At 41.9% G+C, this 23,587-nt stretch overlaps 1 protein-coding gene and 1 long non-coding RNA gene across 2 annotated transcripts; one reads left to right on the forward strand and one right to left on the reverse strand.

Annotated features, from left to right (window-relative positions):
* Positions 1-189: 189 nt before the first annotated feature.
* LOC111662121 (follistatin-related protein 1) lies at positions 190-20,898 on the reverse strand. Its single transcript, XM_023415873.2, has 11 exons — positions 20,727-20,898; positions 20,525-20,581; positions 8,445-8,546; positions 8,070-8,199; positions 6,284-6,316; positions 5,762-5,892; positions 5,087-5,205; positions 4,564-4,676; positions 3,748-3,858; positions 3,537-3,631; positions 190-1,466 (listed from the first exon to the last, which is right to left on the reverse strand). Exons 1-11 carry the CDS (start codon positions 20,727-20,729, stop codon positions 1,425-1,427), a joined length of 936 nt encoding a protein of 311 aa, XP_023271641.1. The 5' UTR covers positions 20,730-20,898; the 3' UTR covers positions 190-1,424.
* On the forward strand, positions 9,681-16,070 carry LOC147818584 (uncharacterized). The gene is made up of 3 exons (XR_015437838.1): positions 9,681-9,815; positions 11,623-11,757; positions 15,348-16,070. It is a non-coding gene; the product is annotated as an uncharacterized LOC147818584 (long non-coding RNA).
* Positions 20,899-23,587: the final 2,689 nt, after the last annotated feature.

The raw sequence follows: 23,587 nt of genomic DNA on the forward strand, positions 1-23,587 counted from the left end.
TCTCTGCACTCTTAGTGGAATATAAAGGTTTAGCTTGAAACCTAGTAATGCAACTTTCACACAGCCATTTATCAGGGAATAGAGTCACAAAGCACTAGTTTACTGCTAAACTTCAGCAAAGCGCACTCATTCTCACTATGCCTTGTGGCATAATAGCCTTTGTGCAGGCAAAGGTACTGTTTGCAGGTCTAAGGCACTGATTTTTATTGTCAAATCTCCCAATTTAGATACAGGATTTTAACAAATAAACACATTTAACAAACCAAACTACTCTCAGCATCACACTTTAACAGCACACACACAATCATGCACACACACACACATACACACACACACACATACAGACAAGCGCTTTATATGCACCCAGTTATTGATGCGTCTAAGCTACTATAGTTGACAGTGAGGCTAGTCCTGCTGTTAGAGTGATTTTGAAAGCACAGGTATAGTGTTGTTGCTGGGTCCAGAGTAATTTTTTACCTGGAGAATTTTGTACATCATTCAAACACATCATCAAGACTTTGGTTTCAGATTTCACCATGCTATATTCAGATCAGGTCTCACCTGGGGGCAGTTGTGCTGCTTCACCATGAAAGCTGGACCACTATGTTTTTGTTACAGAAAGGTACGACACATATAGAAAAATGTTTGACCCGAAAAGCGCCAGAGAGACTTGCCCGAGCATAACATGGGAACAAGATGAGTTCCACCTCAAGCCAATAACATACTGTACATAGAAGCAAACGCCTTTGCAGAAAGAATGATTACTTTAGCACTAAGATACAAACAAATTCCAGGCTTGTGATAAACTAAAGCCGAGGAAAGCTACAGAGAAAGAAAGAGAAGTGCATTGGTCAAGTAGTGGCCTACTGTAGCAGTTAAAATGGCACCAAATTCAAAATCACTAATAGCTTTACCCTCTTATCCCAGTTTCTTCAACCACCCCACTGACCATAAAACCTTTGAAGGTGTTGAGAAACATACTGCACCAGGTGACAAGTGGTCAGCTTTCTCCATACTCCAGCAGCTCCCTCCTTTCAACAGGTGGATTTTCCAGATTCCTAACCTCACTACCTTCTCAAACAGTGACTTCCACATTCCAAAACAGTGACAACTTGACACATTGTTTAAGAATAACTGTAAAAATATAAGGATTGTAGTAAAAATAGCCCCAGGGCTAGTGTAGGGGCACAGTAATACAATCAAACATGACAGTACTGAACACAAGGGAATCCTATAATACTCTTTGATAGCCCCTGAATCTAACAAACATCAACACAAACACTTAAACAATATAAAAAATGTATAATAATTAACATAGCAGAGAAACATGAAAAAGTCAGTTTAACAACAACACACGGCCACAAGGGAAATCAAGTATGGAAGAAGGGTGATGGCGTGCATCCTCTTCTTCATTGTGTCCTTATTTAGGCCTCCTTTGTGCTGGCCTTCATCTTCTCAACTGTTTCCTGTGTTTAAAAAAAAATGACAAAACGTGAGAAATTAGATCTAGTTTGTCGTTTGACATACTGAATAAACAATGATGTGAGTACATGTTTGCATAAGCAAGGCTACACATATCATTTGAATACGCTATCCATCAAAAGCAACACTGTATTCTGAAGCAAGGTCCGCAGCCTGATCACACTAAACTTGTACCCACAGAGCTGCATTGTTTACAGTGGCATTATAAGCTGCCCTTCTGGAGGACAGAGTACATGACCTTGCTGACTCAGCCATGGCCTCAAGCCAGCGCCCTTGTGCTACCTTGTTAGCCTCATGCCCTCATACACACATATAAGCAAGCACAGACACAGACACAGACACAGACACACTTCTCACACAGAATGTAGGTGTTCTAGAATTATTTAGATTTTATGGACAGGTTTCAGAACTCGGCTCTAGAGCTTCATTCTGGTTCTAGAACTCAATTCTTGGTCTACAGAGATTCTAGAATGGAACTCAACATTTAAAGAGGTTGCACATCTTTATTCTGGGGAGGTTCCAGACCTTCAGAAGAGGTTGTAGCAACTGTCCTGTTTTAGCTGTTGCTATAGCTATTGTTTGCCTGGACAAACTATACAACTATTGTGTGAAAGCAGAGACTGCGGCATTGTGCCGACAGTCTGGAGAGGTTCTAGGACTGCAGTGACTGTCTTGCGTGTCCTTCCACTGCATCACAAAGAGAAATTTATACTGTCCCAGCTCAAGCACTAGTCTCCAGTACCATGCACCTTTCATTTCAACACTGCCCATCAGTCTGGTAGATTTCAGAATTTTTTAGAATTTAATTTCAAAGTATTTTGTAGAATTTATGTGAATGACTCATAATTACTAAAATGTTTATTTCAAGTACTCCTCTTTACTGTTTTGGTCATTTCTTTTGTTTGGCATTTTTTGGGCATTTTGTCTTTCTATCATGGCTTTACCTCATAACATGCTACATGATAAATAATACTTCACTAATTTAACAGTGCACTCCTATAACAATAAAAATCAAATGAATGCAGCAGAACCAGAGATATTTTTTTTTTGTAATGCATCCTTCTTCCCTGTCAAAACCTGACTCCTACATTATCCACAGTGCAATCACCAGCAGTTCAGTCATGGATTCAGGTGTGTTATGCAAGTGGTGGCTAATGTAGGCTACGCTGGCCACATCCTGCTAACCTTAAATAGAGACGAGAAGCTACAGAGGTCTAGTAAGCTCCCTTTTTCATAACTGCACACCCTCAGATTTATCTTTCTCATTTGTAGTCTTCAGCATCAAAAGACAAATGAAATCACTTGAGGCGATTCATCAGAAAAGGCTTCATATAACATTTTTCATACGTGCAGTAATACTCCACATGACCCATAAACAGACTTTGATATGTACAATTTGTGTGGGTTACTTGATATTCGCTCCTAGGAATAACCTGTATAACCTGATTATTCTGAGTCATCCACTTAAAATCTTTAGTTGAAGACAGCCAAACCCTTCTACAAAACCCTGTATAATAAAAAGGAAAATGTTGGTGCTCATTTGGCTCTTTTTTTTTTAACGCCATCTACCCTCTATTGCATATCCATTTCATAGTTTTATAGAATTAATTTAGAAAAACATTTCTTTAGTTCACAGCTTTTGATTTGTTGTTTCACTTTTCATGCCAGGAGCCATAAAGCTGGTGATATTCTGGCTCACTGAGCTGTGGTAAACAGTCACATAAAAAGGTACACTTAGCAGTTCCTCTGTGAATTGTATTGTGATGGTTGAGCAGTTTGGTTCAAATGCTCTTTGTCCAGAAACACATTGCGAGAAACCAAGGTTATATCCTTCCGGAATCTAAAAGCGGACACGTGGGTCATGGCTCCTGTCAGTGATATTTTATGGACCTTATAACCAAGTGGAATCCTATGAACAGTGAGCAGTGATGGAGCCTGTGACTATGGCCAGGTCATCTGTAGAGAAATTCTCGGAAGAATTTCTGATTTATTTTTGATATTAATATGATTTAATACATATGTTTTTTTTTTATTTCTGGATTGCAAAGACGGACCTGGTGCTTGTTGAGCTCAGCCACACGGAGGTTCCACTCCTCCTCAGTCATCTCTGCCCCAGCATCTGCTGACTCATCCACAGCCGCCATTTTGTCTGGACAGAAAACAAAATAAGACAAAATATTGGCCATGGGGTATTTGTCTTACTGTGTGAGTTGATTAAAATATAAATAAAGAGGTATAAAGATTATCTCTAGTATTTGATCTTACCAGTGCAGGTCATCGCAGTGCAGACCCAGTTGCCACATGCACAAACACAGCGATTACACTCCACCTGGGTCTCCGCTCCGTCCTCATATGTCTCATCCTCCAAGGCACATTCTGCAGAAGAACATAACAAACTACTCAACCAAGTAAACAGACGACAGACTATATTGATATCAGTTTCCATGACTAGTCAGCATTTCAAACTGCCACATCATTTATCCAGTATCTTCCTTTTAAAGTAACATGCCTTGCTTGTTGACTAGTATTGGCTTTCTAATGGAAAGTCAACAAATCTGCCAACTCTCCTGTTAAGCATATGTGTTGGACAAACCATTAAAAAAAAAAATCAGGACTTTTCCAAAACATTTAATATGACTATCATTCTCTTCAAATCTCTGGACTTGAGAAACATGATTTCTGTGAAACAAAGTACGGAACCATGCAAATGCGCTGAACCCAGAGTTTCAAAAAAAAATCCCCAGTAGGTCAGCCAAATGTTTGTGTGCACGTGTGTGTGTGTGTCCTTGAGTCTAGTGAAGAGTCCATGGTGAATATCAGTTTTCTCTGAGATGGAGCAATGCCCCCGTATTCTGTGAACTTTATCTCAGATATGTCGGCATCAGATGACTGAACAGACTGAAGTGACGACCACAAAACTGAGACTGTGTCTCAGACTAAACTGAGGCTCATACCCACAGTTCACTGAATGCCAGTACTGCCCAACTGGGTTTATGTCAGTGCATCCATATACTATATGTACTGAAGTGTGACTTTATGTTGCATTATGAAAAAGTATGCAAAATATCCATTTAAGCTCACTCTTCTCTGGTGGATTGAAGCCAGGTTTCAGGCAGTTGAGGAACTCATCAAAGCTCAGTTTCCAGTCAGCATTCTCATCAGAGAGCTCAATGAGGGCATCAACACACAGGCTCCTGGGAAGTACACAAACACACACGCACACATAAATATCAACTTCTTCGTATGGTGAGAACAAAACATTACAGAAATAAATAAGCACACTCTAGAAATCTTTCATTTAGAGTGCTCCATTTTACAGAGAACAGGTGTTTATGCCTGCGTTGGCTTCCCAAAGGAGGCCTTCAGTAAAGTTTGCACTGGCCCAGATAGGGTTCAGTGACTTACACTGTGTTCCTTAAAATAGCACCGCAGGACAGATAAGGGTCTGTATGTACAAACACAACCACCGAATAGAATGTTCACATAGTTTGAGGGGTAGTGAAATACTGACAAAAAAAAAAATGCAAACAATAGCAGTTTTTTATTCATCCTGTGCTCGTGAACTCTAACGTAAGCATGCAAACCTACAAACAAACACACCAACCTGAGCAGCTTGTTGCTCTCCTGGTCTGCGTAGGACTCCAACTCCACAACCGAGTCATTGTGCTGGATGAACTTGAGGAGCTCTGAGGAGTCCAGCTGAGAGTCGCCATTGTCATAAGACTGCAGAAACATGGACAGACATGGGAGGGACACAGTTAACGTTTATGTACGGTCGAGTATGAACTTTTAGACTGCCTCATGCAAACATTACATAATCGGGGGGGTCACAGTATATATTTTTTTTATCAGTTTGTGTCATAAGCACGTATTCACTGCAAATATTTCTGTTTCTTATAGGCAGCTCAGTCCAGGTTGCCAGCAAATTTGCACTGACTTCCACAAACATTTGTAAGAGCACACCAGTTGCCATGACAATCGCCCCTGTATCCCTGATGTTAAGTGATTTCAATTTGGCATGAACACCGCAAGTACCGGCTCTTATTACAGCCTGTATTGGTTTTGTAATATTCTAAAATCTGGCTGGAGCAGAAATAGGTGTAGGACTACATGAAAAATTCAATTCATATAGTCATTTTTCATCTTTATATGAAGGCCCATATGGATAAATAAATCGGGGTATTTGGTAAAAAAGAATGGTGCAGGGGCAATGGTGTGCACTAAATAAGACCAGGGTCCATTGTGTGTTTCTGCACCCCAACAGAGGAAAGCAGCCCACCTTGAAGTACTTGAGCAGGATGTCAGAGAAGTTGGATCCTTTGACAAACCAGCCATCCGGGACGACCTCAGTCTGCAGCCACTGGATCACACGGCTCCTCAGCTCATTACGGTCAGCAGCATAGCATACCACTTCGGGGGTGGGAACATTTCCATAGGTCAACAGAATTAATGAATAATCCAATGGAGATCTATCTTGCAAGGTATTTCAACACTGACCCCTGTCCTTCTTTGCATACGTCAGTATTACTACGTTGATTCCATTCTTTCCATTACATCATAAATTATAGTCGTTGCAGTGCCAAATGTTAATACCCAAGACCAAGATTTAACCCATCTGTGAGCCACGACTTAAACCCAAAAATAACCCTGAATTTACCTGCTTAAAATGAACAATTTGATAATTTGGAGTTTTTTCTTATCTGACTAAAATTGTAAACATTTAAAGTCCTCAGAATATAGTTTCATATATACATGTCATATATGCACGCACACACACACACACACACGCACACAAACTCACCTGGGCTGGCAGCTGCCTGCTCTGTTTTCTTCTCTAAAGGTGATTTAAAAAAAAAAAAAAAAGAGGGAAAGATTACAACATTTAAGCCAAATCAATTGAACAGTGTTGACTTGATTCAGATTAATGGAGCTAAACTCAGCTGTGTCGGCACACTTGGCCAAAGGTCTGTAAAGATGACAGTGTGAGATAACTATTCTCCTTGACTACCTTTTCTGCCGCAGTTCTGAGCAATGTTCAGGCCAGCGGGGACACAAAGACTGCAACATCGCAGAGTGTGAGCAATTAAAGTTCAGTCGAGATAGGAGATTAATATTAGATGTATTAATAGATAAATCGAGGCCACGAGTATGAATGTAATGGCAGATTGGTTCAGTGCAGTGACATGTGAGTGTCCTTATATAGCCGCCTATCAACCCAGTCACCTCACATATCAGTTCCATGAATATGGTCTAGTTCAGATATCACTTCAATTTACTATACAGTTATCAGCACTTGCAGCATTTCTTAGGTGTGCCAAATGCCATCTCCCTCAAAGGGGGAGCCAAACTGGCTTTTTGTCTCTCTATCTCACACCTTTTACAAATCAGAGTTTAGCGAGAATTTGAGATTCTCAGTGTAATTCTTGTAATGATTGTGTTACGGCTCAGGGCCAGTAGAGAGTCGAAATTAGAAAGATGCTGGGATAAAACTCACACTTGAGAGCTTTGCTGTCCATATTTGGCAATTGCTGAAATAACCAAGCAATAACAAAGGTAGACTAAAATATCTTCCATCCTGCACTTGACAACTGACACCCCATAACAAAACGCTTAGGAATAGGTATGCACTGATCTGATACTTTAGTATTGGTGTCACTACTGACCTTATTGACCTATGATCAATCTACTGTATATATAGTTTCCTGGTCAATGACATTAAAAGATTCAGTACTTCCACTGCCAGAAACATTAATTTCACTCATTGCAGGCCCACAACTCAGTTTCTAGTTTCTAGTTTCATGCTACCTTACCTAAAAATGATTCCATTGAATTAAAGTCAAGTCAATTTGATTTATATAGCACCAAATCATGACAGATAGAGCAGGTCTGGACCGTATTTTTTACAATAGTTTTCTATGCAGTATTTTGAATTTGGAAAAAAAGAGAACGTTGGTAATTGCTCAGTGCTCGGTTTCGGCACATACCCTGGGTATTCTGAGGTATCAGAAGAGAAAAACTTAGATTGCTCTGTCCTTAATTAGCAACACCCACATAAGCCAACCAGTTGTCAGTTGTGTCTTTGTATGGCTGTAGCAATGAATCACACAATTTCAGTAACGACTCAGAATCAGACTATAGAAGACATAAAGACAGAACAGGGCCTCCTCCTGCCAAAGGTGGATAAAATGAACAACATACACCGTGCCATTTTTTAAAATATCCATGTGAAATTGTGGGTGTATACTTTCTAGAGGAGGCCTGCTAGTCTTGCACATTGTTCAGATTTTGCACCTCTTCTAGGCAAAGTACTCATTTCTATCAGACCACTTCATTGCTCTTGATAAGAGCATCTTTTCAATTATCAATGATAACATTATTATGGTCTTAACCACACTTGAAGGTGTAATTTACTGGGATTGTAAAAGTGACCTTGGAAACAACATTTTATAATTTTATAACCTACACATAAGATAACAAAGCTTTTAATCTTCACAAAGTTTAAAAGTGACACTAGTGGACATTGTGTTGATAGAGTTTTGTTAACAAGGTTTATCTTGTGCTGTGGTGCTGTGTGCTGATGCTGGTACCCTTGCAGTGTCCATCATGGGCCACCTGGATCTTCAAGCCAGTCAGACAGGCATCTCTGTGGAGCTCACAGTGATTCCTGTAGGTCTTACCGTTGCTGCCACACACTGACCTCTTGTGGGGCTTACAGCTCTGGACAGAGGGAGAAAAAGAGAGATGGAGGAGAATGGAGTGAAAATAGAGGAAATTTCAATCTCAAAAGTGTTTTTAATTTTCTTTTATCCTTATCGTCCCCTATAACCTATGCCACCCTTCTCATATGGTCAAATAACTCAGCTAAAGTCAGTGGGATTACCGAGTGAATGAGGCAGACAAAGTTCCCCAGCAAGTTCACTATGGTCGCTGCTGAGCTGCAGGGCCATGCACCTTGTACTCACCTCTATACACAGACAGCTGGGCTCCCCCTTCTCAGTGACGGCACACTCTCTGCCGGCCCCGCAGAACACATTAGCGCACACTTTGCTCTTGCTCTGCAGCTCCTGAAAGAAAATAATACACATTGTTGCTGCTTTAGAAATGCAGTTGGGTCCCCTGATTTCACACACAGGGCGGCACTGTTGCACTAATAACAGGCCCATTTGAACGCACTCTGATGGTGCGTTCAGATGGGGCAAAATGTTGCTTTTATCCTGCCCCCTTCCTTTTTTTTTTGAAAGACACCAACAAATATTTATCTAACCTTCCCCCCTGCAGGTGGCGCTACGCCATGAATTTCCACAAGCAACATGATCCATTTAAATGGTCTTAATTTTGTGGTGATAGATGATGACACTCGCAATTTTTGCATATTTCACCCTTACACAAATAGAAGAAGGAGAATTCAAGTACTCTCCAAAAATTATGACTGCAGTTTCTTAGTCAGTGGGATTGTCTTTCTCTACCACTGAACTGCACAGTGTATCTGACACTTTTTTTAAAAATCCAAACACATCCATAATTAAAACAACTAATCTAGAGGATTGTGCTCTATAAATCCTTCCTAGCTATAGCCTTATCCCTGCTCTTTAATACCTGGTTCATGTTATAGTGTCTGCACTTCTATTGAGGTCTCTGTTTGCCAGTAGTTGCCATGTCAACGACGACTGGCCTCAGCTTCAGAAATGACAGCTGATCATACTCCACTTTGAAAAGAATTGAAATAGTGGAGCCGATGTCTTTTCATTTCAACAAGACAATGCAGTAGATTGAAAAACTTGAAGGATAAAAACAGTATTCTCTCTGTGTATAACAGGACCTTTCTAAATTGCATCTTACATCTTAAAAATCCTCATTCCTTTCTTTCAGTGTCTCTTGTGTTTCTGTCTGACTTTTTTTTTTTCACTTCATTTAATCAGTCTCATTTTCTCTTGTTTACATTTCCATGCCTGTGCTTCTTTATCTTTCCTTTGTTTGTTGTGGATGATCAACAGTGGACCTGCCAAAAAAATGAGTCCACTGGAGCTGCAAACCGACCAATCACCAGACGCCAAGCGGAGAACCAAGAGCTGTTTTATGACCCTCATTGCCTCCTCCTTTTCCTATCTGTGTGTCTTTGTATATGTGTGGGTTTGTTTGTGTGTATTTGAGCTTGCGTGTGTGTACAGGGTGTTTCCACATCTGGAGTCTGAGCTGTGTTTTCCTTTGGGTCCATTCCCATGCTCTGTGAAATTTTTTCTCCTCCCTGTTTCTCCAGACTCCCCTCCTCCTCCCTAAGTCACTGTTTCCTGTAAGCGCGAGACAGAAAGTTGGCCTTCTGTGTACGACTGCACGTGAGTTGGCTTCGGGGCTTCTGCCCGTGTGTGTGTGTGTGTGTGTGTTCGCAAGCGCCAGGTCTGGTATGTAGGTTAAAACGAAGGTGGATGCTCGTGACTCGTGACTGGACTCTTATAAGCTCACTAATGATAGAGTATAACAAGATGTATTGGTGGTAGGGGGTGGGGGAGGGGTGGGCAGTCACATGCAAGCATCGCAGTGTAGCAGCTTTAACTTCAAACTGGTGAGAGGAGAGGGATGGTAGGTTTCAGTTCATTTCTATGCATGAGTTAAAGACACACACGCACACACTTGCAAAGTTGAGGTCATGGAAAATCTTCAAAGCAATCCCTATGGCCTTGGGCATGTTGGACAATTCAGTTTGTTAGACACACATGGACTAGAGGCCGGCTGAAACCTGTAGAAACCTCCAATGAGAACATGAATAATGGATGGGTTCCTTACATGAATCTGGGATAATTTAAGAGATCTGTCTGTCCATCTCTCTTTGACTAGAACCAGCAGAGGATCCCTGACATTTAGCTAATGAATACAGAGGCACAAGCCCCCCCCTCCCTTTTTTCTCTTCTTTTGATTCAAGTGGATTGTTGCTATGGTGAGAGCATGTACAGGCTCCTGTTGTGGCAAGATCACAGATGTGCCAATCAACTTAGGCGAACCAAAGAACCGAGTCCCATAATGAGATCACAGCAGAATGTGTGTTCAGATTTTATGACTGACACAGCGATACAACCCAAAACTGTAAAAAACAATGGACAATGGATGTGATGTCACCCAACCAACCCTCAAGAAGGCAGAGACGTGAAGCTAAATATTGCAGCAGTAGCCCATCCACCTTATGTGGCCATAAATCATGTTCATGTTTCGCCTGGAGCCTTCATTGTTACTATGAGCTTGAGTGGGCAGACATGCACCATTACATGCACCATCACTGAGAATATTTATATGGTTTTTAATTCATAATCATAATTCAGAACACGGTGTGTACATGCAATACAGAGGAAACTTGTTATTCATGTGAATGTAACATCATCCAGGTTTTCCATCATGTGTATCTGTACCTCGTTCTGCTGGGTTTGACTTTTCTACTGTGTAAGATGAGAACAAAAAGCAATAAAATGTAAGCTCAAAGGATCTGTTTGACATTTTGAGAGGCTTTCTTAGGGAGACTTAGATGACAAAATCAATACTATTCTCAGATCTGTATGCTAAACAGGAAGCTGGAGCCAGCAGCAGGCTATCTTAGTTTAGCATAAAGACTCGTTTCGGAAACTAACCAGAACTGTCCGGAAGCCTCGCCATTACTGAAAAAGTGGTGCGTGTAAACACACTCATTAATCATCAATCACCAACAGTGCAGACATGAGGAAAAAAATGTGCAAACTCAGCACAAACAAAAACAAGCACACCCACTGTGGGTGTCCTACTTAAATGGCATCAGTTTCTCATTGCAGCCAACAAATGCTGCCTCATTTTCCCCCTTCTCCCATTTAAAACCAATCACTGAAGCCAGAGTTCTGATAAATGACTGGTGAATCCTAACAGATTAAACAGAGACTTTCATACAAAAAGCTGCCCCAAGCACTGATTGCATATACACACATTTCACAGCTCATTTTCCTCGACTCCTGCCCTCCCCATTTTTTTCAGTTTCAATCAATTTTTGCCAGGAGTTTAAAATTATTCAAAGATTTAAGATTTATTTATTCTCTCTATCTCTGCGTGGTGCCTCAAACATCAAGTCTGGTGTCCTTTCATTTCTGCTATGCCGTAATTCTCTCTGTCTTGTCATCTTATTCCCAGGGCCATGCCCTTTTACGGCTGCAAGAGATGTGCCAGTGAACCGAGACCAACCTTGCAGAGCTAGGTGGAAGGCGAGATGAGCAGTGAGGAGGCAGAATAAGAGGAGGAAGCCTTGAAGAAAGACTGATTATTACTGTAAGTGAGAAACAGGTAGATGGCGAAGATACGAGAGGAGAGAAGGGGTGTGTGTGTGTGTGTGTGTGTGTGTGCACTGAAGTCACTTTCTGTCCTGCCACATGTTGAATGGCTCTGTGCTGAAGCAGAGTAGAATTAAACGGGGACGTATTATTGCTTCGGTTAAAAAGAAAAAGAAGTAAAAAAGTAAAAAGTGTCTTTAATTTTCCACTGCTGATGAGGACATACACAGTCTTACAGCAGTAAGGCTGAAGAACACACACACACACACACTACAGTAACACATAATAAAAAACACATTAGAACGCCTATCTGAATGTCTTTCGACATCTCTGTGCCCTTACTCACTCACACTCACACACACACTTGCAAAACAGTATGTGTAATGGAGCTTGTCTGCTTACATGTGCATGTTTTGTGTCCTGTGCATTGTGTGTTTGTGTGTGTGAGTCCATCTTGGAGACGCTCCATTGATCTAGCAGACCAATCGATGCTTCTCTTTGCTGTGCGTGTCACTTTATAGCCATTCCCACAATGCATTCTGCCCATCATTAGCATAGAAAACATTGATTGGAAGTTGCTTAAGTGCATTGAAACACTGAATTTAACCTTTCTGTTAATGAGTTATAAAGCATTATGAATTTCTGTAGCCATCACAATCATTTTAATCAGCTTGATGAGCTTATCTGGCATAACAAGCGTCATTTCATGCAATCCAATACAAGAACCCTGCAGCAAATCCTTTTCATATTGAGCTTTTCTTCAGTCCGTGTTAGAGAGGTGTTGATTCAGCATTGTGCTGTGCATTGTAGAGGCTGTACTTTCCGGTGTTGCTGTATTTTGCTGCATTAGAAAAAAGTGAAAGGTGTTTCAGGGTGTGTTGCATCAACATCTCTATGGCACAATGTGTCTCTCAATGATCGGAGAAGTTTCATAAAGTCAGTATTTATAGGTTGTTGTGTGGGGTTTATTAGATATGTCTTGCACCTCGCTGTAGAAGATACAAACATATTTTTTTCCTCCCCCTAAGGTACAGTAAGTATGGTGTGTGTTTTCATGAATAAAATATTGTGATATTTGACAAGTTGAAATATTATAACATATCCCAGGAGGGTATAGGGAGATGGAAGTAATGATGTTTCCATTCATTCTAGTCGCTCGTATACATTTACAATTTGTGCCACCCAAGAAAAAAAGGATCTGAAATCTATTTGATTTGTCACAGCAAAAAGACAATAAATCTGAACAAAACAATGACAATTTGAATGAAAGCAGTTAATTGTGTTTTAATCTGTTGTGACTGGAAAAATACTGCCAAATAATGACTGTCGACTTGAGAAAAACACAAATGATTATGAGAGTTGAAAAACTTAATTTGGCAGCTAACCCCCCAAAAACTCATAGTTATTCATCAAAGAAATTATATTTCAGAACTCATTAGGGAGTTATAACAATGATGCTGACATGAACAGATGAAGCAGCCAAGACGAGGCAGGCGTCAAAGCTCCCAGCTGCGACTTGAAAGCATCAATCCGTCTCCATTTAGATATTTTGCATTTATAATCAACTTGAAACTCAACCATAATATTCAACATTGGATCGCCTTTACAACTGCTGGGATACTATGTATATATTAAGTATTAAAGGGATAGTTTGGAATTTTGTCTGTGCAAAAACCAAAGAGTTAAATGTGTTAGGAAATCACTGCTCTTGGCGAAGAAATTGTTTTATACCACCACTGAGATGCAACCACGGTTGTGTGGTGTGGGAAAGGGTTTGAGGTTAGGGTTTTTTCTTACCTGTGAGACAGACTGTCTAGACACCTTTCTCTGTAACATGCAAAAATGCTTTTTCATTGGCAAAATCAAGTAGCAACTCTTTTTAGATGCCGGTCAGTATGAGATATTTTCGGGTGTGAATCTGTACGTTATGCACGGGCATGTGACGTTAGGGGCACATTCCATTAGTAGAGCACAGGCTACCAAGGACAGAACGGATGGGCATAGTTTTAATCCTGAAAGTCACCTCGGCTTTTTCTAAATTTCATACATATGCATCAGTCTGATTATTCACAAACAATAATGAATATATCAAAATGTGTTTAAAAAAAATTGTGATCCCCACAGTGAAACTACATTGTTGAATGTATGGGCAGGGACTGCCTGCAATACCTCCATGTGCCACCAGGGGGCCGCGAACCACTAGTGGAAAACCCCTGCTTTAGACAAAGACAGGCTAACTGTTTCCCCCTGTTTCCAGCATGTATGCTAAGCTAAGATGCTGGATGTAGCCAGATATCTACTTTACAGACATGAGAGGGATATTCATCTTTACATACATGTCTCAACATATTTAGATTTGTGTGAAACATCATGTCACCAAAGGCAGAACGACACAGAGACTGTTTTTCTTACCTACAGTGACTCTACAGAAGACACTCAGGCTGACAGATGGACACACAAATGCACGCACAGCACGGCAACTTCACCCTCACAACCTCAAGGTGCAACCCGGAGTTTTACAAGCATGTTTTTAATGACAGCGAGGTGAAATAATCTAAACGAGAAGTGAAAGCAAGGGACGTAGACGAGACAGAATCAGGAGAATGAGAAGGTGGGGGTGTGGGGGGAACATTCCTGAGCCATGTTGTGCCTCAGCTGGGGTCCAACAGAGCTCGTCTTGAGCCAAAATCTCCTCAGTATCTAGGTCAGAGAGGTGCCCCTGCTCTCCCCCTCCACAAGCAATTCCCGTTTTTCCGCCGTGTTGGCGCTCCAACTCTAGATTGTCCAACACTCCTCAGCATCATGAGATGTGGACTCGTGCCAGGAGCGAAGAGGGCGAGGAGAACACAAACCAAACAGCTCATCTCCTTCGCCTCCATCTCACTTCTCTTTCTTTCTCTCTGACCATGAACCTTACCAGAACAGAAGTGGAACACAGCCCAAGAAGTATGAGAACCACTCTTACTCCACATACTATAACTTAACTATAATCCAGTTTCCTCCTTTATGGAATTAATGTGAGCTTGTGGCTAAATCCATCGCACAGGGGAGACACATCACAGGCCGTCGTCGACTCTGATTTTGAGTCATTACAGAAAGCTTTAGCGTTTGCCCTCAATAATTCACATCCCTCCATTCTCAAACTCTCTAGCCTTTTCTTCCTTCTGTTTGACTGTATCTTCATACATACCAAATCAGCTTCAGTCTCATTTCCTCTGTACTCGAAAGCCTCTCGAGATCAGACACACAGTAAAGCACTCCACTGAGAAACACACATTCAGCCCCCAAAATGACACAATCTACTGACATGCTTCCTCTGAGATGAAATGCCTGGTTAGTGTTGCATGGATTTATATGACAGCGAGTTGATAGTGGAACTGGCAGGATGTCCTTGGAGTAATAAGGCCAGAGTAAGACTAATCTGAGTGTGTTATAAAGTTATGATCGCTTTGTAAAAGCTCTACGGGTGGTCTAAAACACTCTCTGGGGGGGCCAAGTCTGAGATTAAACCTGCAGAAACAAAGGACCCTGGGTAATGACCAGTTTACACTGATCTGCCTGTTATTCTTCTCCCTGTTTCTTATTCAGTGTGAAAGGAATGCACCAACGGACGGGATGATGTCACCCCGAGTCTGCAGCCTCTTATTTTACACCCACCAGCCTCGTCGTTCAAGAGCTGAAATATAGCAACTTCACCCTGAAAGAGACGACGAAGAGAAGAAACAAAAGAAGGACAGACAGATGGGAAAAGGTTTGGAAAAAGACAGAAAGAAAGGATGGAAGGAAGAGAGAGAAAGTGAGAGAGGAAAACACAGAGAAGGTAAGAGAGAGGGAGAGAAAGAAAAAGAGAGACTAAAGAAAAGCAGGAAACAAGTCACAGACTGAGCAGAGCCACATCTGCTAGCAGTTAAAACGTCACCAGAGAACACAAAATGCTACGAACACAGCACCTCCCCTCCCCTGTTCACCCTGTGGTGACACGGCTGGGACAAAACTGTCCCCTGTCCCCTAGCACACATCAATCCCATGGGAGATTTGTTCCACCTCCATCCATCACGTCCTCTGTTCTACATTCATGTCTTGTCATCCTTTCCTGTATAAAATACACATTTTGTTACCTCGTACAACTTAGATTTCTCTCTCTCTCTCTCTGTCCTTCTTGACCCAATAACCTTGTCATTGCCCCCCCCCCCCGAAAAAAGAAAAAAAAATTCCTTTGCTAACTCTCTCTCTCTCTCTCTGCTCACTTGGTCACTTTTTTTCCCTCCCCTGTCTCCCACCCCTGATCTGTTCTGGGCATTTTTCCACTGCCAGAGAGGAAAGGAGGGAGGGAGGGAGGGAGGAAAGGAGGGAGGGAGGGAGAGAGGGAGGGAAGGAGGGCCCATGCTAGGCTCAGGCCAGGGGAATGAGTATATTCCCTGCCCTCTTCTCTTTTCCCTCTTTGAGGCCAGTATTGGGGCTAATGGCTAAGCGCATGTTTGTAGAAGGAAAAGGCCAACGTACAGACTGCAGGATGTGATTAGGACGTGCAGTCACTGAAAGTCTGTTGAACTGCGAACATGCACGTTTCCACTACGTGTATCCTCTCAGACAGGGTGCTGTGATGAGACACCCACACACCTTCATCTGGGACACAGACCAGGTCTAATGAGCTCTGACTAGAAACCACAGTATCTTATTTTTCCTCACAGGTCCTAAAGAAACTGTTTGAAATAAATTGTCGATGTAACTGTTGATCCTTGATGTCTAGGATAATCACAGTCACATAGGATAAATGACATGATCCGTTTGCTAAATGAAGACCGTAATGTATGGCAGAAAGTTCAGAAACACTAGTAAGTGGAACTTTGAGCTTAGACTGTTTTGTAACTGCTCCCAAAGTCCCTGAATTCAACTATCTGCTCAAACTATGAAATAGTTTGATGGGAGTGGCTGTTTCACTCAGCGTGTTGATCAAATTAAACAGACTAATGTTTCCCTGGGGACTTGTGTTTAACACGGTTTTCCAAATGCATGGCCTGACCTCTGTTGAACTCTTTTACACAAAAGCTGATGACCTGCACTATCCCATGTCAAGTCATAGGGAATGCACAGGCTCTCCATTCAGTTCGTGGTAAAGGCATTCTGTTATACATTAGAAGGATTTATAATGATCATCAGAGAGCTCAGTTGTTGCCAGTTGATCGCTCAGCTCACATTGATCCCCTTTACACCAAGCAAACTGCATGTCCATTGCGGGACCTCATCTCCAGGTGCATCCTCCCCTCCACAGGCGGCTGGACAAAGGATGATCTTTAGTGGAAGTAAATGGGTGGTATAACTCAGTGACATGTTTGGGTCACTGTGAAGTAAAGTAAAGTTATCTGTTGATTTATTGCCTCTGACAGGGAGCAGAAAAGAGGAAAACAATGGGGAAATTATCGACCTTTATAACCTGCATTCAGCAGGTGTCCTCTTTGGTTTCCTGAGTGAACTCATCTAAGCCAGGCAACCTATAGGTTTTGACTCCCTAACTACTAGTGTGCATGTTGGCATGTTATCTTACTCACAAACCCTTTGAGTAGACTCTAGTACGGCTCTTTGTCATTTTCTGTGTGTGTGTGTGTGTGTGTGTGTAGTTAATTTATGTGTAGTGCCTTCGAGTGCAGAGTGCCGTTAATGATAAGATACCAGTACAGCTGGTAAGCTAAATGAGGACTCCTTTCAAGCCAAGCCAAGAGTGAAGAAAACACACTGCAGGGACATGAAACACAGCCCCCCCCCCCCCCCCCCCCTTTCTTTCTACCCCCTCACTACACAGCCAAGTCTTACCTAAACCCCAGTCTCCCCTGCTGTAATTGCACGACTGTGGCTCCATCTCCTCTCTGTTTTACATCACTCTATCACACCACCCTCTACAATGCGTGCGCAGGATCCATGACTGGATGTTGAGCCACAGTAATTAGAGCAGGCTGATACAGACAGAGGACACAGCGTCCCCTCATGCTCATGTTCCCTCCACCTGGGCAGATATTTTTAGCCCACCTTGAATGAAAGAGAACAGGCATCAACATGGCAATAAGGTTCGGCCGCCTGAGTGGCTGTGGCTCCATAAGAGCCTTCTACAGATCCAAAGTCTCAACAAGGGAATCATCGCCATCATCCGCTTTATCCTCTCAACTCTTGTACTGTCTTAGCAGAGAGGAGAGCTTGCCTGGTTGCCCTGGTGGCCCTCCTCTTGACGCCTGTCGATAGCTGAAGCAACCACAGTGTCATTCCATCCTGTCACCGCAGATGATGCAGGATCGCACAATAAACATTGCATGCCATAAAACACAGAAATAAACACTCTTCTCTCTATATGCAAGCGTGTGCGCACATGTCCCCTGAGGCTGCAAACTCTTATGACTTTCACTGTGCCTGCATCTCGACCTCCTTTGCATATCAAGCTCCCGGTGTGTTTGAGTAAAACATCAACATTTTATTCACAAGATGCATATCTCGTCTCCTGCTTGCACGCGTGAACACAAGAGTTTTCCACATGGAGCCTCGACCTCAGCAACCCCAACCCCCACCCACACCCCCACACCCCCGCCACACTACATCTCTGAGCTGCTTATCTTCAAACGCTGCAATTTCTCACCTCAGGAGGCACACAGACATTCTCCTTCATAATAAATCAGAAGTTAGCGTCCAGATTTTAATAGCCTACACTCGTACCAGAAAATAAAAACATCAAGTCTCGCACAAAGAATCCTGTTTTCAGCAGCTTCTTTTATGTTGCGTATGCAGTCATTTTAACACGTCCCATCACCTACACAAAACATAAACACGCACCCTGGAGCCTCATCGGATACACTCCTGCAAGGGTTTTGCTCCAACTTGTTGACCTCCTATAGACAGCACGCTGGTATGCCAGTTCAGGCCCTTCCCACGGCCAGTTAACAGGCCATATATTATCGGGGTAATTACCTTCGGAGAATAGATGCCTTTCTATTACCTTCCCATTAACTTCATGGGTACACTCAACAGACTCGGCTGTGTGCTCTGTCTTCACCACGGCATGCCTCACACATCATGGCCATGAATCCAATAAAGACGCACACAATAGCACATTTACCAGCCAGTTAAGGTAGGAACAAGCAGTGGAAGGTCAGCTGGGAAGGGCCTGCTCGTCAGGCTGTGAGTGATGTTGTGGCAGTTGAGACGCTAATGGCCGTCTGCATGAAGCTGTAAAGACAGACAAGGCTGCCGTGGCGATGAGTGTTTGTTTGAAAAAAATCTCTCCTCTAATTACAGCTAATCTGGAAAAAATGAAAGGAAGTCAGTTCTCTGTTTATTTCCTCAGCCTGTAACTGTTGTGCAGGTCAACAGAGGAGTCAACACAAAGCCAGGTGTTCAACAGCTGTGTCCGGTGAGGTTCAGATCATCAAACGCCACCTGCTGTGTTTATGTGCATTTCTGCCTCTTAAAGGAATAGTTTCACATTTGGGGAAATACACGTAATCCCTTTCTAACCAGGGGCTACATGAGGCAACTGATACCACTGTCATGACTGTACGGTGAATGTGAAACTGCTGTTTCCAGGCTTTATGCTAAGCTAAGCTAACTGTATTTACCATACGCTTGTGAGAGTGGTATCAATCTTCTCATCTATGTCCCAAATACAAGGTTCTCAACATGTTGAACTATTCTTGTGCTGAAACTTGATTTATTCGTTGGGTTTTTTTTTTTTGAGTTGGTCATCACTGTGTGAGACCAGATAAACTAACAGCACATTATCTCAGTGTTTACTCAGAGGCTGGACTACTTAGCACGGCAGTGTGAGACCCATAAGGTGAGTATTCTCCCAACCCTTGAGCACACTCGCAACCCCTGAGTACACAGACAAACACACATGTTCTCTGGCTGACCACCCAAACATGGTGTTTGTACGCCATTAGAGCAGCTGCCAGTTGGCGGAGCGTTCTGCACCGAGGGCAAAGCTACAATATTGATGGTGAGGGCCATCAAACCCCAAGGCCAGCAGGGTTTGTGAGATGAACACAAACACGAGCCCCCTCCCTTCTTTTCTTTTCGCAGCTGTCTGTCACTCCTGTGTCACTCTTGTACTCTTGTGGCAGCTTTTGCCGTGCTGTTAACTTCACAACTCCACAAAAAAAACTGAGATTAGGAGGGGTATATATATGTGTGTGTGTGTGCGTGTGTCTGTGTGTGTGTGTGTGTGTGTGTGTGTGTGGTCCAGCAGGATGCAAAATGTTAGTGTTTGTTTCAGTTCACAGTCAACATCACACACGCACGCACGCACGCACACACGCAAGCACGCACACACGCAAGCACACACACACGCCAATCCGATGTGTCATATGTGCCTTGATTTTTAGGAATGAGGATAATGTCCCCACTGGTAAATGTAAATAAACTGTGAGCTTCATTGTCTCCATAATGAAGCTCATAATTGGGCAGAGTCTCAACAATAATGGCACAATTGGTTCTTTAGGAAGATAAATACCACAACAAGCTCTAGACTGAGGACAGTCCTGATGGAAACGGCTCGTTCTCACCACAGCACCGTGTTGTGTCGGATAACAGACTGACCGATTCCAGATGTGTAGCTGGCTTAGCTTTGTGAACAAAGCTGCCGTGTATTAATGTGGCTCCAGAAGAAACGATACAACTGTGAGGTAACATTTGGTGCCAGTTTTAAACCCCACAGGATGTGAAGTTACAGAGTAGGAATAAAAAAAAAAAACAATTTTTAAAAAACCCGTCTGAGCCAAACTTACCTCAGCGTTGTAGAGAGCCGCGGTCAGCAGAAGGAGCACAGCCACACTTCGCAACATCTGGACGTAAAGAAAAAGAGAGAGGGAGAGAAAGTAATGTTTAGTAAAGAAAGGAAGAACACCAACCATCCGTTTCCACAGCAGTTCCGTAAGGAGGTTGAGAAAAACTTGTGGGAGAAATCCTACTTTCCGTGTTTTACGTTACCATTTTTTTGTGAAAAAGCTGCTCCGCGCGAGGAAAATCTGCTCGGCAGGGTGGGAGCTGGTCTGGATGTTTGTCGGGACGGAGTCGAGCTGGAGGTCCGTGATTTCAAGAAATTTGAGGAGCGCTGAGGAATTCTTGCCAGTCCGTCAGCCTCTCCTCCTCCTCCTCCTCCTTCTTCTTCTTCTCCTCCTCCCTCTTTTCCTCTCTCACCGCCGCGGCCAATGAAAATGTCTGGAGTCCTCCGAGAACGTTTACAGAGGAGTAGAGGAGGAGGGGAGGAACCGAGGAAAGTGTGTGTGTGTGTGTGTGTGTGTGTGTGTAACCACACTCTCCTAAGAAATTATGTCTATATATTACTAAGGTTTTTTTTTTCTCCAAATGCATTTTGCCAGAAACCTTATTACTGCCTGGATTATGTTCACTAGCAGTGTGTGTGTGCTGGGGTCACTACCATATTATCATCCAGCCTGATCTTATAAATGAGATATATTTCTACTGTTGGACTCACAGCATATATCAGTAGGCCTTGTTATTATTATTGCCATCATCATCATTAAAATGTTTACAGACACCACTGGTCAACTTGGTTTAACCAGCTAGTTAAAGCTGTATTATGTTGATGTTTGGGCACTAGGGGGCAGAAGACCTTCAAATTGAGCTGATAGATTCACATTCTTAAATAAGATTATTATGTTTACAGTGACAGTTTTTCGTTTTCTATTTATACAACCAGTTGACATGGTGTATCATTAAATTTCCAGGGGAAAAAGAGACAACAAATTGTGTTTAAATTCTTATAAAGCTTGAAAATATCTGTTCTCATCTGCAATATGATGCAAACAGTGTCTTTTTTTGACACTTTGCAGTCCCAGAACTTTGTCAGCTGAGAAGAAACTGACATCAACTGAACAATTTTTAAAAAAAAATATTTAATTCAGCCAGCCATGTATTCTATTATTACGAGTGTCTCTGTTTTTCAAATAGTTATTTAACTCAGTCAAATAAAGTTGTATAATATGTGGGTTTTGATTCATAGAATGTGGAACATCAAGAGAACAAGAAACAGAAGCAGACCTTCATACTGCATTGTTTCTGTGCTTCTGAAACCTGATCATAATAACGCATTCCTCATGGATAAAATTTGGTGTTTCACAAATTCTTAAAGTCAAAATGCTTTTGACTTCACAAGCAAAAGTGGAAAGAGTTTGGTCAAACATCTCTGTCGAAAGCCTCAACAAATATTTGAAATGTTCCATGGGAGTTTATAATTTGTAAAGTATCTATTGCTGGCAAAAATAATCTCCGAAACCAAAGAAAGAGAATTGTAGCCTGTATATAATAAAGAAAAATGCCCGCTGTGACACTTGAATAGCTTCTGCCTAACATGAATGCAGTTAGATGGTATTACTGTATAAAGGCATACAACATGGGTTTTTTTGTCTGAGCTGACCCATTTACACAAATGTTAATAATACAAACACCAAAAGGGTTTGTGGTATTGCAAGTTTTTTGGTTGTAGCCTCAAACTGTCATGCTTCTTATTCTTATCCTTTCCACGTGATATCCTATGTCAAATCATTGGTCTACAAGGCAATTCAAGCTATCCCTATCTCGCAGTGACCTTCAATCAGACCTACAGTACATCCACAGAAGCTCTGTACACAAAGACTTTTTTTTCTTTTTTTTTCATGTGCTGAAAGATTAATGTCCAAAGGTTCTTATGATTTCAGTGTTTCAGGATTACAAACCACCACTGGTGTGCATGCTTCAGCGAGGAGTAATTAAAGAGTGATTAAGAAGGACGGTCCAAGGCACTGAACACCACAGCGCACTGAATTTTGAATAGAAAGAGGAGGATGAAGGCTTTTTTTCTCCCCACTGCAAGCCATCAATTATATATAACTTCATCCCCTCTGAGGAAATCTACCTGTTTAAATAGATGCTGTGATTATTCGATTATTCTTTGTTGAGTGTGTGTGTGTGTGTGTGTGTGTGTGTGTGTGTGTGTGTGTGTGTGTGTATGTGTATGTGTATGTGTTTCTCATTCTATCTGTGCTGGTCTTGAATAACAAGCTGTAAAAAACATGAAGAAATTTGCAGGTTTTTGTTTTAAAAAGTTCATTTTATGCTCTTAAGATAGCCTCATGCGTTTTACTGCTGATGGATATTTTTTCCATATTGTGTCACTCAACCTTTGTTTGCCTCCCCATTGTGCTGGCATGAAAGAAGTTGTATGAAAGGAGAGAAAAAGTGTTTTTTTTTCTCTTTCTCTTTCTGTTTTTTTTTTTTGTACTTCCCTTTGGGAGGTACAAAACAAAACTTCAACTGTGAAGAAAGGCAACTGAGCAACAGACACAAACTTAATTTAGCATGTTGGTAAGACGACTGAATTAAACTGCTGCTACTTTCCAGTTTAAATGTTAGAACTTGGTGGCAACCAACCTGGAATCCTACAAATCACATTTATACTAGGACACATTTTCTAAAGAAAGTATTAGCCATAATGCTAAATGTTAACACTTAAAGGGAAACACTGCTGATCTGTTTACAGGTCTTTGGGAGCATATCTTCATCTGCGATTTCTGTTTAAAGCCTTTTGTTGCTCCGGAGGGGAGCTACAAAAAACCTGACAAATTGTGAGTAATGTAGGTGCTGGGTTTTGACAAAGAATAATAAAAAAAAAAAGACAATATTTCAGGCTCTGCTGCATCTGTTTTGATCATGTCTGACAATCTTATATGTTACAATGCGAAGTTTATTTGTTGTGCCTCCAATCTTGTCTCTTGCAGTGCAAACGAAGCATGATTAGTATTTGTCATGATTTTGGTTAGCTGCTCATAGCACTTGGTTAAATGCAAATA

This window comes from Seriola lalandi, unplaced genomic scaffold, assembly GCF_002814215.2.
Source record: "Seriola lalandi dorsalis isolate HSWRI2012SDOR001 ecotype SW California unplaced genomic scaffold, Sedor1 jcf7180002054559, whole genome shotgun sequence".
NCBI lineage: Eukaryota > Metazoa > Chordata > Actinopteri > Carangiformes > Carangidae > Seriola > Seriola lalandi.